Source organism: Oncorhynchus masou, chromosome 4 (genome assembly GCF_036934945.1).
Source record: "Oncorhynchus masou masou isolate Uvic2021 chromosome 4, UVic_Omas_1.1, whole genome shotgun sequence".
NCBI lineage: Eukaryota > Metazoa > Chordata > Actinopteri > Salmoniformes > Salmonidae > Oncorhynchus > Oncorhynchus masou.
In genome coordinates this window covers 5,109,148-5,122,965 of record NC_088215.1, presented here as the reverse complement: position 1 = coordinate 5,122,965, position 13,818 = coordinate 5,109,148, and the positions used below count along the sequence as shown (strand labels likewise).

The following is a 13,818-nucleotide window of genomic DNA, read 5'->3' as shown; positions in this document are numbered from 1 at the left end:
AGATGAAAGCACTCATAAATATGTTTACATATTCTGTCTGTTTTTCAACATTTAAATAGTTTTTACATACAGTACCAGTCAAATGTTTGGACACCTATTCATTGAATGGTTTTTCTTTATTTGTACTACATTCTAGAATAATAGTGAAGACAAACTATGAAATAACACATGAAATCAAGTAGTAACCAAAAAAGTCTTAAACGAATCAAAATAGTTTGTGGTATACAGAAGATAGCCCTATTTGGTAAAAGGCCAAGTCGAATATTATGGCCAGAACAGCTCAAATAAGCAAAGATAAATGACAGTCCATCATTACTTTAAGACATGAAGGTCAGTTAATCTGGAAAATTTCAAGAACTTTGAAAGTTTCTTCAAGTGCAGTCGCAAAACACATCAAGCACTATGATGAAACTGGCTCGCTTGAGGACCAGGTGGCTCTTCCACCAGGTGGCTGATGAGATATGTTGGAACAACTGCCATATTGTGTCTCCACCCCAAAGCCCTTACTTGGAAGTGTACTTCACCAGACTGCCAAGAACCTTGCCCTCATCCAGGCCAAAGTGGCGAGACATGGTAGTAATGACACCATAGGCCTTGTTGATCCCTGCACCAGACAGGATGCTCTTGCCAGCATACTTGGGATCCAACATGTACGCTGCGGTGTGTATAGGCTTCAGGCAGAAGTCTTCACGCTTTTTGATGTATTTCAGAACTGCAGTTTCCTCTGCTTGGAGCAACAGTGAAGTGGGCAGGATGCAAGCAGTCTGAACATCAGACAGGATGGCATTGTCTCCCTCAATCTGTGCAATGCCTACTGCTATATGTTTCAGGAGTTTCAGGCTGCTTACCACTCTCTCCCAAAATGCATCATCCAGGAGGATCCTCTTGATGGGGTTGTCCATATCAGCAGACTTTGGCATTTCTTGGAGAGACTTCTTCCCTTCCAGGAAACTGTCAAACATGATGACAACACCACCCCAACTGGTGGTGCTCTTATTCTTCTCACTTTACTTGGTGAGGTAGATTGCTGCTATAGCTTGATGACCCTTCACAAACCTAACCATTTACTTGGGTCTCTTGTAGAGTGTATCCATTGTTTTCAGTTGCCATGATGTCCTTGAGGAGCAGATTCAATGTATGAGCAGCACAGCCAATGGGTGTGATGTGAGGGTCACCAGTAGCCTTCATGTTCTCAGCATTGTCTGTCACCAGTGCAAATACCGTCTGTGGTCCAAGGTCATTGACTGCCTTCAGCTCATCTTTAATGGTGAACCGGTGTGTCTGTTGTCCCTTGTGTCTGTGCTCTTGTTTAATACTGGTTGAAGGTTGGAGATGATGTAGTTAATTATTCCTTGACCACGAACATTCGACCACCCATCAGAGATGATTCCAATACAGTCTGCTTTCTCTATGATTTGCTTGACCTTCCCTTGAACTCTGAACTCTGCATCCAGCAAATTAGTAGATAAAGCATATCTGGTTGGAGGGGTGTATGCTGGGCGAAGAACATTCAGTTGCATACTCAGCTTGAGCAAGACATTCATTAGCCTTTCTCTGACTACGTTCCTCTATTGAGTCAAAAAAACTTCTGATTCCTGGAGGACCATGAGCTGTTGCTGTCAATAAGGTGTCTGCTTCATCATTTTCACCTCAAATAGAAGTAGAGGGATTTGTCAGAGGTTGCTTGTTTTGAGCGCTGAGGGAACTGTATGCATTTGGCCAGATGATTTAGCATCTTTTTTATTTTTTTTCACCTTTATTTAACCAGGTAGGCTAGTTGAGAACAAGTTCTCATTTACAACTGCGACCTGGCCAAGATAAAGAATAGCAGTGTGAACAGATAACAACACAGAGTTACACATGGAGTAAACAATAAACAAGTCAATAACACAGTAGAAAAAAAAGATGGTCATGTACAGGTAGAGATAGTGGTGTGCAAAAGAGCAGAAAAGTAAATGAATAAAACAGTATGGGGATGAGGTAGGTGAATTGGGTGGACTATTTACCGATGGACTATGTACAGCTGCAGCGATCGGTTAGCTGATCAGATAGCAGATGTTTAAAGTTGGTGAGGGAGATAAAAGTCTCCAACTTCAGCTATTTTTATTTTATTTTATTGTATTTTTTTGTATTTTTTTTTTTTTTGCAATTCGTTCCAGTCACAGGCAGCAAATAACTGGAAGGGAAAGGCGGCCAAATTAGGTGTTGGCTTTAGGGATGACCAGTGAGATACACCTGCTGAAGCGCGTGCTACGGGTGGGTGTTGCCATCGTCGCCAGTGAACTGAGATAAGGCAGAGCTTTACCTAGCATGGACTTGTAGATGACCTGGAGCCAGTGGGTCTGGCGACGAATATGTAGCGAGGGCCAGCCGACGAGAGCATACAGGTTGCAGTGGTGGGCGGTATAAGGTGCTTTAGTAACAAAACGGATGGCACTGTGATAAACTGCATCCAGTTTGCTGAGTAGAGTATTGGAAGCTATTTTGTAGATGACATCGCCGAAGTCGAGGATCGGTAGGATAGTCAGTTTTACTACGGTAAGTTTGGCGGCGTGAGTGAAGGAGGCTTTGTTGCGAAATAGAAAGCCGACTCTAGATTTGATTTTAGATTGGAGATGTTTGATATGAGTCTGGAAGGAGAGTTTAGTCTAGCCAGACACCTAGGTACTTATAGATGTCCACGTATTCTAGGTCGGAACCATCCAGGGTGGTGATGCTAGTCGGGCGTGCGGGTGCAGGCAGCGAACGGTTGAAAAGCATGCATTTGGTTTTACTAGTGTTTAAGAGCAGTTGGAGGCCACGGAAGGAGTGTTGTATGGCATTGAAGCTCGTTTGGAGGTTAGATAGCACAGTGTCCAAGGAAGGGCCAGAAGTATACAGAATGGTGTCGTCTGCGTAGAGGTGGATCAGGGAATCGCCCACAGCAAGAGCAACATCATTGATATATACAGAGAAAAGAGTCGGCCTGAGAATTGAACCCTGTGGCACCCCCATAGACTGCCAGAGGACCGGACAACATGCCCTCCGATTTGACACACTGAACTCTGTCTGCAAAGTAGTTTGTGAACCAGGCAAGGCAGTCATTAGAAAAACCAAGGCTACTGAGTCTGCTGATTAGAATATGATGATTGATAGAGTCGAAAGCTTTGGCCAGGTCGATGAAGACGGCTGCACAGTCTTTTATCGATGGCGGTTATGATATCATTTAGTACCTTGAGCGTGGCTGAAACCAGATTGCACAGCGGAGAAGGTACGGTGGGATTCGAGATGGTCAGGGATCTGTTTGTTGACTTGGCTTTCGAAGACCTTAAATAGGCAGGGCAGGATGGATATAGGTCTGTAACAGTTTGGGTCCAGGGTGTCTCCCCCTTTTGAAGAGGGGGATGACCGCTGCAGCTTTCCAATCCTTGGGGATTTCAGACGATACGAAAGAGAGGTTGAGCAGGCTGGTAATAGGGGTTGTGACAATGGTGGCGGATAATTTCAGAAATAGAGGGTCCAGATTGTCAAGCCCAGCTGATTTGTATGGGTCCAGGTTTTGCAGCTCTTTCAGAACATCTGCTATCTCGATTTGGGTGAAGGAGAAACTGGGGAGGCTTGGGCGGGTAGCTGCGGGAGGGGGGGGGTGGAGCTGTTGGCCGAGGTTGGAGTAGCCAGGAGGAAGGCATGGCCAGCCTTTGAGAAATGCTTGTTGAAGTTTTCGATTATCATGGATTTATCGGTGGTGACCGTGTTGCCTAGCCTCAGTGCAGTGGGCAGCTGGGAGGAGGTGCTCTTGTTCTCCATGGACTTTACAGTGTCCCAGAACTTTTTGGAGTTAGAGATACAGGATACAAATTTCTGCTTGAAAAAGCTGGTCTTTGCTTTCCTGACTGACTGCGTGTATTGGTTACTGACTTCCCTGAACAGTTGCATATCGCGGGGATTATTCAATGCTATTGCAGTCCGCCACAGGATGTTTTTGTGCTGGTCGAGGGCAGTCAGGTCTGGAGTGAACCAAGGGCTATATCTTTTCTTAGTTCTGCATTTTTTGAACGGAGCATGCTTATCTAAAATGGTCAATATCCTTCCAGGATACCTGGGCCAGGTCGATTAGAAAGGCCTGCTTGCAGAAGTGTTTTAGGGAGCGTGTGACAGTGATGAGGGGTGGTCGTTTGACCGCGGACCTGTAGCGCATACAGGCGATCCTGATTGAAGACAGCGGAGGTGTATTTGGAGGGCCAGTTGGTCAGGATAATGTGTATGAAGGTGCCCATGCTTACAGATTTAGGGTTGTGTTGTACCTGGTAGGTTCCTTGATGATTTGTGTGAGATTGAGGGCATCTAGCTTAGATTGTAGGACTGCAGGGGTGTTAAGCATATCCCAGTATAGGTCACCTAACAGAACAAACTCTGAAGCTAGATGGGGGGTGATCAATTCACAAATGGTGTCCAGGGCACAGCTGGGAGCTGGGAGCTGAGGGGGGTCGGTAGCAGGCGGCAACGGAGAGATTAATTTTTAAAATTAGAAGTTCGAACTGTTTGGGTTTGGACCTGGAAAGTATGACATTACTTTGCAGGCTATCTCTGCAGTAGACTGCAACTCCTCCCCCTTTGGCAATTCTATCTTGATGGAAAATGTTATAGTTGGGTATGGAAATCTCTGAATTTTTGGTGGCCTTGCTAAGCCAGGATTCAGACACGGCAAGGACATCAGGGTTGGCAGAGTGTGCTAAAGCAGTGAGTAAAACAAACTTGATGTTGACATGCATGAAACCAAGGCTTTTTCGATCACAGAAGTCAACCAATGAGGGTGCCTGGGGACGTGCAGGTTTACCTCCACATCACCCGCGGAACAGAGGAGGAGTAGGATGAGCGTGCGGCTAAAGGCTATCAAAACTGGTCGTCTAGAGCGTTGGGGACAAAAAATAAAAGGAGCAGATTTCTGGGCATGGTAGAATATATTCAGGGCATAATGCGCAGACAGGGCTATGGTGGGGTGCGGGTACAGCGGAGGTAAGCCCAGGCACTGGATGATGATAAGAGGTTGTATCTCTGGACATGCTGGTTGTAATGGGTGAGGTCACCGCATGTGTGGGAGGTGGGACAAAGGAGGTATCAGAGGTATGAAGAGTGGAACTAGGGACTCCATTTGTAAACTAAAACAATGATAACTAATCTGAACAACAGTATACAAGGCATATTGACATTTGAGAGAGACATACAGCGAGGCATAAACGCAGGTGTTGATTGGGAGATCTAGCTAAAACAACAGGTGAGACAACAGCAGCTAATCAGCTAACACAACAACAGCAGGTAAAATGGCGATGGCTTGGCAGAGAGGGTCGGATTAACTACATACAGAGCCTGAGTTCGCGGCTGGGGCTGACAGATAAAATAAATAAATAAGTACCGTCATTAATGGACAGTCCAGCAGGTATCATCTATGTAGCTATGTGTTCATAGTGTCCAGGGGGCAGCAGTAGATGGAACAGGGAATCTGCCACTACGCTAGCACGTGGGCGACATAGCGTTTAAAGTTAGTAGCGTGGGGCTAGTAGGAGCGTCTGCTCCGACGGAGGCCGGTTGAAGGCACAGAGGATGAATTATTCGTCGGCAGGCCAGTCGTGGTGGTGCGGCCGGGCGCCATGACGATAGAGAATCCAAGCCAGATGGCGAAAGAGGTATTGTAGAATTTAGTTTGCTAGTCAGGAGATGCGCCTGGCTCACAGCTAACTGGTGCTAGCTTCGTGGCAGTGGTGTTAGCCACTATAGCCAAACGGTAGCGGCGGTGATCCGGTGCCAAGGTCCAGAGTTTACAGCAAGGATCCGGTGGAGTATTGGGCTCTAGCCGTGTATGAGTGGGGTTTGGGTGAACAGCTGAGTAGGCCGGGAGGTGGGCCTCAGGGATAGCTTTGGTACTGGGTGCCACGGTGAGTGCAAGCTGTGAGCTAGCTAGCTGCAAGCTAGCTGTAATCTTTGTTGCATTCTTCACATATGACTTATGACTTATGGCACAGTATATGCAAATGTAAACAGCTTTTCCTTCTACATTAGCTGCAGTGAAATGTCTCCACACATCAGATAGTGCCTGTGGCATTTTCCTGTAAAGATTAGAAAAAAATAGTTGAAAAATCAACAAATACAATTCCATGTACAGATAAACAGTTAGATTAAACAACTCCTTTGTAAGATACATGTTTTAAAATTAAACTTGTATGGAAACAGGTGAATTAACACTCATTTAACAAGCTCAAGCAAGCCAAAACCCACTTGGTAGCAAAAATCAGCTAGCAGAAATTAACAATTTAGAAATGATTTAAACACACTGTGCTGTAGGCTAATATTTACTAGTTAACAAAAAAATAATATATGTCGTAAAATATATTCCCCCCCACCCAGTATTGTAATCAAAACGTACCAGAAAGCATGTGGTCCTTGGCTCAGACAGTGTAGTAGTGTGGGCTCAATAGCATCTCATTGGTGTGCAAGATCTTAAGAATCAGCTGTACATGTGATGGAAGAGTGTACTGCACATGTGATGGAAGAATGCACTGTGCATGCAGAGGGTTGCAATTCCATTGAATTGGGGATAGTTTAACCAAAATATGCCACCTAGAATTGCCTTAGGTGTATCCCATAAAATTCCGTTTAATTTCCCAGAAAGTTTCCGACCCTTTGCAACCCTACATGTGACACAAAAATATATTTCATTGACATATAGTTTAAAATATATTTACATACACTATATCTATTTAAGTATTTGGACACCACTTCAAATGAGTGGATTTGGCTATTTCAGCCACACCTGTTGCCTTGCCGACAGGTGTATAAAATCGAGCCTACAGCCATGCAATCTCCATAGACAAACATTGGCAGTAGAATGGCCTTACTGAAGAGCTTGGTGACTTTCAACGTGGCACCGTCATGGGATGCCACCTTTCCAACAAGTCAGTTTGTCAAATTCCTGCCCTGCTAGAGCTGCCCTGGTCAACTGTAAATGCTGTTATTGTGAAATGGAAACGTCTAGGAGCAACAGCGGCTCAGATGTGAAGTGGTAGGCCACACAAGCTCACAGAACAGGTCTGTTGAGTGCTGAAGAGTGTAGCGCGTAAAAATCGTTTGTCCTCGGTTGCAACACTTTTTACGGAGTTCTAAACTGTCTCTGGAAACAACGTCAGCACAAGAACTGTTTGTCAGAAGCTTCATGAAATGGGTTTCCATGGCCAAGCAGCCACACAAGATCACCATGCGTAATGCCAAGCGTCAGCAGGAGTGGTGTAAAGCTCGCCGCCATTGGACTCTGGAGCATTGGAAACACTTTCTCTGGAGTGATGAATTACACTTCACCATCTGGTAGTTCAACGGATGAATCTGGGTTAGGCAGATGCCAGGAGAATGCTACCTGCCCCAATGAATAGTGCCAACTGTAAAGTTTAGTGGAGGAGGAATAATGGTTCGGGGCTGTTTTTCATGGTTCAGGCTAGGCCCCTTAATTCCAGTGAAGCGAAATTTTAACACTACAGCATACGATGACATTCTAGACGATTCTGTGCTTCCAACTTTGGCAACAGATTGGGGAAGGCCCTTTCCTGTTTCAGCATGACAATGCCCTGTGCACAAAGTGAGGTCCATACAAAAAGGGTTTGTCGAGATCGGTTTGGAAGAACTTGACTGGCCTGCACAGAACCCTGACCTCAACCCCATCGAACACCTTTGGGATGAATTGGAACGCTGACTGCGGGCCAGATCTAAACGCCCAACATCAGTGCCCAACCTCACAAATGATCTTGTGGGTGAATGGAAGCAAGTCCCTACAGTAATGTTCCAACATCTAGTGGAAAGCCTTCCCAGAAGAGTGGTGGCTGCTTTGGTAGCAAAGCACCCATATTAATGCCTGTGATTTCTGAATGAGATGTTCGACGAGCAGCTCTCCACATACTTTTGGTGGCACAAAGAAATGTTATAAAATATATTTACATACATATTCTATGATGTGTTATGTATCAGAAATATTTTCTGGACATACAGTACAGAGTCAAAAGTTTGGGGACACCTACTCATTTAAGGGTTTTTCTTTATTTGTATATTTTCTACATTGTAGAATAATAGTGGAGACTTCAAAAATATGAAATAGTACATATTTTATATTTGAAATTCTTCAAAGTAGCCACCCTTTGTCTCGAAGACACCTTTGCACACTCTTGGTATTCTCTCACCTGGAATGTTTTTCCAACAGTCTTGAAGGAGTTCCCACATATGCTGAGAACTTGTTGGCTGCTTTTCCTTCACTCTAACTTTTGCCTGGTACTGTGTGTATATAAATATTAGATGAATTCTCCCACATATATGTATGTATGTACTGTATTTTATAATAAATGTGTTTTTGGTATGGGTAATTTACACTTGTCTACTTTAGTAAGGATGGGAACATTTATCTTTTGGGCAGAAGTGAGCACACATTTGTTAATTTAATAAATACTTGTAACCCCTCCAACTCAGGAATTTCAACTGTAGCAACCCAGGTGTAATCCCCCAAAGATTAAGCACAGACTATCAGAATGTCAGTTTTCTCCAGCAAAGATTTAAAACGGATGGGAGCAGGTCATGGGAGGTGTATGTTCAGTATCGGTTAAACAACAGTTCTCAAACAAAACATGTTCTCACTCTTTCCAGGTCTGATGTACATGCTGCTGAAGCACCTGGTGGATAGATACAACATGTATTACGCTTACCTTCCCTCGAAACTGGACAAGAAAATCCACTCCGGTGCTGTCAATCAGGTGGTGGCAGCTCCCATCCTCTGTCTCTTTTGGCTGCTATTCTTTTCCACCATGCGCACGGGTAAGTCACTGGGGGATCTTTTTCTTCCCAGAAACAGTGGTAAATTGGATTATTAAGATGTGTTAGTACCTAACACTCACCACCTTATTCGGAGGGTGAGCCCTGAAGTCAAACATTGTAACTTACTGTCTCTTTGCACTGTTGTCACCCAGGCTTTGTGACCCCCACGTCCATGTTCACTTTGGTGGTCCTAATCATCACCATTGTGGTATGCCTGTCGCACGTCTGCTTCGGCCACTTCAAGTACCTCAGCGCTCACAACTACAAGGTACGGCTCACCAACATGCCAAGTGTCCAGTCCTTAAATTCAGGTAGCAGACTTAGGCCAAGTAGTCCCATAGAGGATAATCTCTGACACCTCTTTCCCCTTCTTTCCACCCTTTCTTCCCCCCTCTGGTCTCAAACAGATTGACACCAAGGAAACAGATGTTGACGTGGTTGAAAATGGCCCCCCACCACTCCGCACCTTCTCCACTCCTTCTACTAAGTCTCAGGTAAGCAGAGAAGCCAATTCCTTTTGGTTTTGGAATATTCCAAGCTGTTGAATTGTGGGGGACTAGAATTTAACTGTCCAGATTAAAAATATATATATCTATTTAACTAGGCAAGTCAGTTAAGAACTAGTTCTTATTTACAAGTACGGCATACCAGGGAATAGCAGAACGACAGATTTTTGCCTTGTCAACTCGGGAATTAGATCCAGAAACCTTTAGAGCGCTGGGTTACTGGCCCAGCGCTCTAACCACTAGGCTACCTGCTGCCCCAGATAGCACACTGCGATTGGCCCAACGTTATCGCAATGCACAATATGCGTAATATTGTCCAGTGTTCCAACAATATGTGTTTGTTTGCTCCCTTGGCAAACAAACTGACTTTGGCCCAAATCTATGATTCAAAAAAACAACAAAGCGGTCACCCCTCCATTTTGGAAAATGAAAAAAGATGAGGCTGGAGAAATGTAACCACTCTCAAATTCATAGACCGACCTATCGGTGCAAGGACTGTGAAATCAAAATGATAGCTTTAATATTTTTTTAAGCTATACAGTACTTCGACATTGCAGCAGACTTTGAAAGCAAGTCGAGAATGACTGATCTACAAATCACTTTGCGTCATAAATAACTACTCAATATTATTTGTAGATCAGTCACACAATGATGAATTACCCATGATGCATCGTGGGTTTTGATGCTCCTGAACACGGCCAATGTCAAGTATTTTCGGATCATGTCCTCGGAAATACTTTTTCTTTTTGAGTACAAAACATAGAAACGCACCATTTTCATGTGGTTCTCTGTGGCTCAGTTGGTAAAGCATGGTGTTTGCAACGCCAGGACAATGGGTTTGTTTCCCAAGAGCACCCATACGTAAAATGTGTGCACAAATGACGAAGTCGCTTTGGATAATAGCGTCTGCTAAATGGAATATATTTATATATTATATACTGTGTGGATCGAGCCCTGAATGCTGATTGGCTGACCACCGTGGTGTATTAGACCGTATACCACAACATGCATGACAAAACATTTATCTTTACTGCTCTAATTACGTTGGTAACCAGTTAATAATAGCAATAAGGCATCTCGGGGTTTGTGATATATGGCCATATACCACTCCTTCTCAGGCCTTATTGCTTAATTATTATATATGCTGATGTTGGGGTGGTGCTCAAGATGATGAATATGAAATGTTCATTTAATTTTAAATGATATAAAAATTGATGAATTTAGTTATATTTCCAGCTCTACCTCCAAGCGCTAAATTGCTAGTGTTATAGTGGAAATTCTGACGACTCGGGTTTTGATGCCCGACTTGGCTGTATATAAATGTTTGTCTCCCCGTCAATGCAACTATGTACCATTTCCCTGTCAACTTTTCACCAGCAGCATTCCACTGCCGTCTTGCTTCTGAAGCTAAGCAGGGTCGACCCTGGTCAGTCCCTGGATGGGAGATCAGATGCTGCTGGAAGAGGTGTTGGAGGGCCAGTGTGGGACACTCTTCACCTCTGGTCTTTAAGATTGAATATCAGTACCCCAGGGCAGTGAAGGGGACATTGCCCTGCTTAGGCTCACATATTCCAGATGTGACATTAAATGGGTGTCCTAAATCTGTGTTTAAAAATCACATGGCACAAGAGTAGGGGTGTCATGGCTAAATTCCCAACCTGGCCCTATTTCCATCATGGCCACCTAATCATCCCCTAATTGGCATATATCATTCCTCACCTCTACACCATGCTAGCTGATGTGTGGTGAGCGTTCTGGCATGAAATACATTACCCAGGTGAGTGCCACACATTGCTAGTGGATGAGGTGAGTTTCCCCCTTTATTATGTAAAGCGCTGTGAGTACCAAAGTTGTTTGAAAGGCGCTATACAAATCCAATCCATTATTATAAATTTTAGATAATTTGCTCCCTGGGTATTCCCTATCCCAGTGGTTGTTTGGAGTCAGCAGCACTTTTAAATAGGGCTTAATGTCAATTATAATATCTGTTATAGTAAAGGAATTAAATTCCTTAAGAGAAAAATAAAACATAAGTTGCTTGTTGACTGGCCATTCTGATCATCTTCAATGTGAACAAACAGCAGTGTCTTGCTGACTTACTATTGGTTCACATTTTTGGCATTTGAACATGTGAATTTTTTTTTTTCATTTTATAGCATAGAATGGGTGAGTTCCTGCAGGCGTTGTATTGCATCAATCAATGGTTGCGCCGACTGTGCAGTCAGGCATCATTTTGCTATATCATATGATGCGGTTAACTGATATATTAAATACCTATCCAGGGCTTTGTAAGAGCTGGCTTTGGTCTGCAATGTAGTCGGGCAGCAACTCAACCATTGTGTGTTTGGGTTATGAGGAAGTATGACGCAATACAAAGCTAAGTAGCATGTCAAACACCTTTAACTTCTCAAGATGCCATTTATAAGCATATGAATGGTAAGGTGCAGGATCCTTCATAACATTGAATGTTTGTTTTCTCCTTAGCAACCAACGTACATTGCCCAGGTCTTACGGGACCCAATCACGGATGACGCTTGCACAGGTAGTGGGGAGGAAGATCGGGGGTCCTCACAGGATGAGGAGATGATCAACACTGGAAATAGTCTCAATGAATCTGATTTCCAGTCTGGTGAAGACAGCCTCATAGCCAACGAGGTCCACCAGTAACACTACCAGCTGAGAAAAGGGAAAGAGCGAAAGATGGTGAGAGTGATTTTGGAGAAGATGAATGCCAGACACAAACAAACCACCAACTTCACTTTGTATTCTAAAAACATCTGCAGTCATTCCTCCCCCATGCTCACCCACTCTGTCACACGGTGTAGTTGTCTAATTTGGAGATTGTCTGTACGGATTCTTCAAAGTCCCCTCTCAGTCTATTTTGATCACCTATCTGCGCAATATGAATCTGGGCATTGACGCCCCTTGTTTTTTTTATTTATCTACTGGAGTCCTACACTTTTATGGAGCTTCTATGGAGCACAAGTCTAACACTGGTTTTCATCAAACCCAGAAAGATGTAGTCCCAGGAAAAAAAACATACAATAGCCTAGACTTTGTACATATCCCAAAATATACCAACCCATTTTTTTCCTCTCTTATTGGGAAGAGGGGGGTCCAAATCGTGCCTGGTTTGAGTTTCTTTTCATCCATATTTCCTTACTTGTGTGTCTAACTACTAAATCCCCATCAGGGTGGCTCAGGACTGGTGGAGAGGTCAGGAAAGTTAGGCTACAAGGTCTCCAATGAAATCCTGCTCCAAGCACAGGGCCCATTAACTTTTATGGGTCTACAGACTCATACCCAAACTAAACTTGTGTTGGAGGATATCAGGGCCATGACATCGGCCCTCTATCGTGTCATAAGGCATTCCAAAGACGTCTTTGAGCATGGCATGCCAAACAGCCTACCTGCCAGGCTCCGCTTAGTTGGATTGTGGTATTTCTGGTGTGATTTGTTGTCATGACATTTGTCTACAGTGATGCCTTGTCAGTCACCTGCTCCCCTCCATCCTGTCCTTCTCAGTTTCCAAAGGGTCAGTCATGGATAGCTTGGTGACTCTTGCAGCCACTGACATTGTACAGTTTTTTATTTATTTTGTCTTTTTGTTTTTTATTTGACCTCTACTACCTTAAACATATGAACATCTACACCTGAAATAGCGCATAGTTCAGTTGTCAACGTCTACTGTGAGTTCTGTTCACCTTGATCTTGAACATTTGCACAATCTTTCAATAGTTTAGCTTGAGTTGTAGATCCATGGAAAAGCAGTGCTTTTGCACTTGATGATCTACCTTTTAAGCCTGGAGTTTTCAGCAGGCCTGTGAGAAGCTATCTATATGGGTCCTGTCTGTGTTTAAGTGTGCACTAGCAGTAGATCAAAACATGAGAAGGAGGATTTAAATATTAACAGACCCCCCCCCCCCCATATTCTTTATTATTCCTGATTCTTGCAATGTTTATATTTACTTACAGTTGAAATTTGGAGAGGGGTCAACTACAGATTTAATCTATAAGTAGGAAAAAAATTGTTTTACAATGCCTTTCATGCGCGTGAGCATTAAAGTATTTGTTTATTTTTTGTAGTCAAGCCTTGTCTTTTGTCCCACAGGGAACACAAAACGACAACAAAAAGGTTTAAATTGTGAGTACCCACTTTGTTTGTTGACAATGGTCATCTACTGGTGCCTGTTCTTTTGAGTCAAGAATTGTTCAAAGAGAAACTAGATCGGGGGGGGGGCACACTGGGAGACATGAAGAAACTGGTCTTGCCTCAAGTTGTACACTCTACCCTTAAAATCCTACAATCAGAAGTACGCTGAGGTGAGCTAATGCATCTCTGGAGGAGCCAAGTCCCAACGAATTAGCTGTTTTTCTATGCTTCCTCTGAGGGAATAGTAATGAATTATAGATGAACATAATGTAGCCTTAGTAAAGTATTTTGCTCCTCAGGAGTCATACTTATGTAAGATCATTTTTCAGATACACA

General features: G+C 43.6%; 1 protein-coding gene across 1 annotated transcript in view; it reads left to right on the top strand.

Moving 5' to 3' along the window:
• LOC135522023 (CSC1-like protein 2) overlaps positions 1 to 13,559 on the top strand; it is a 93,810-nt gene extending 80,251 nt beyond the window's left edge. The window contains exons 20-23 of the mRNA XM_064947899.1: positions 8,656 to 8,823; positions 8,976 to 9,091; positions 9,231 to 9,317; positions 11,814 to 13,559. Of these exons, the coding sequence (XP_064803971.1) occupies positions 8,656 to 8,823; positions 8,976 to 9,091; positions 9,231 to 9,317; positions 11,814 to 11,996 (554 nt within the window). The 3' untranslated portion in view covers positions 11,997 to 13,559. The remainder of the gene's footprint in view (positions 1 to 8,655; positions 8,824 to 8,975; positions 9,092 to 9,230; positions 9,318 to 11,813) is intronic.
• Positions 13,560 to 13,818: the final 259 nt, after the last annotated feature.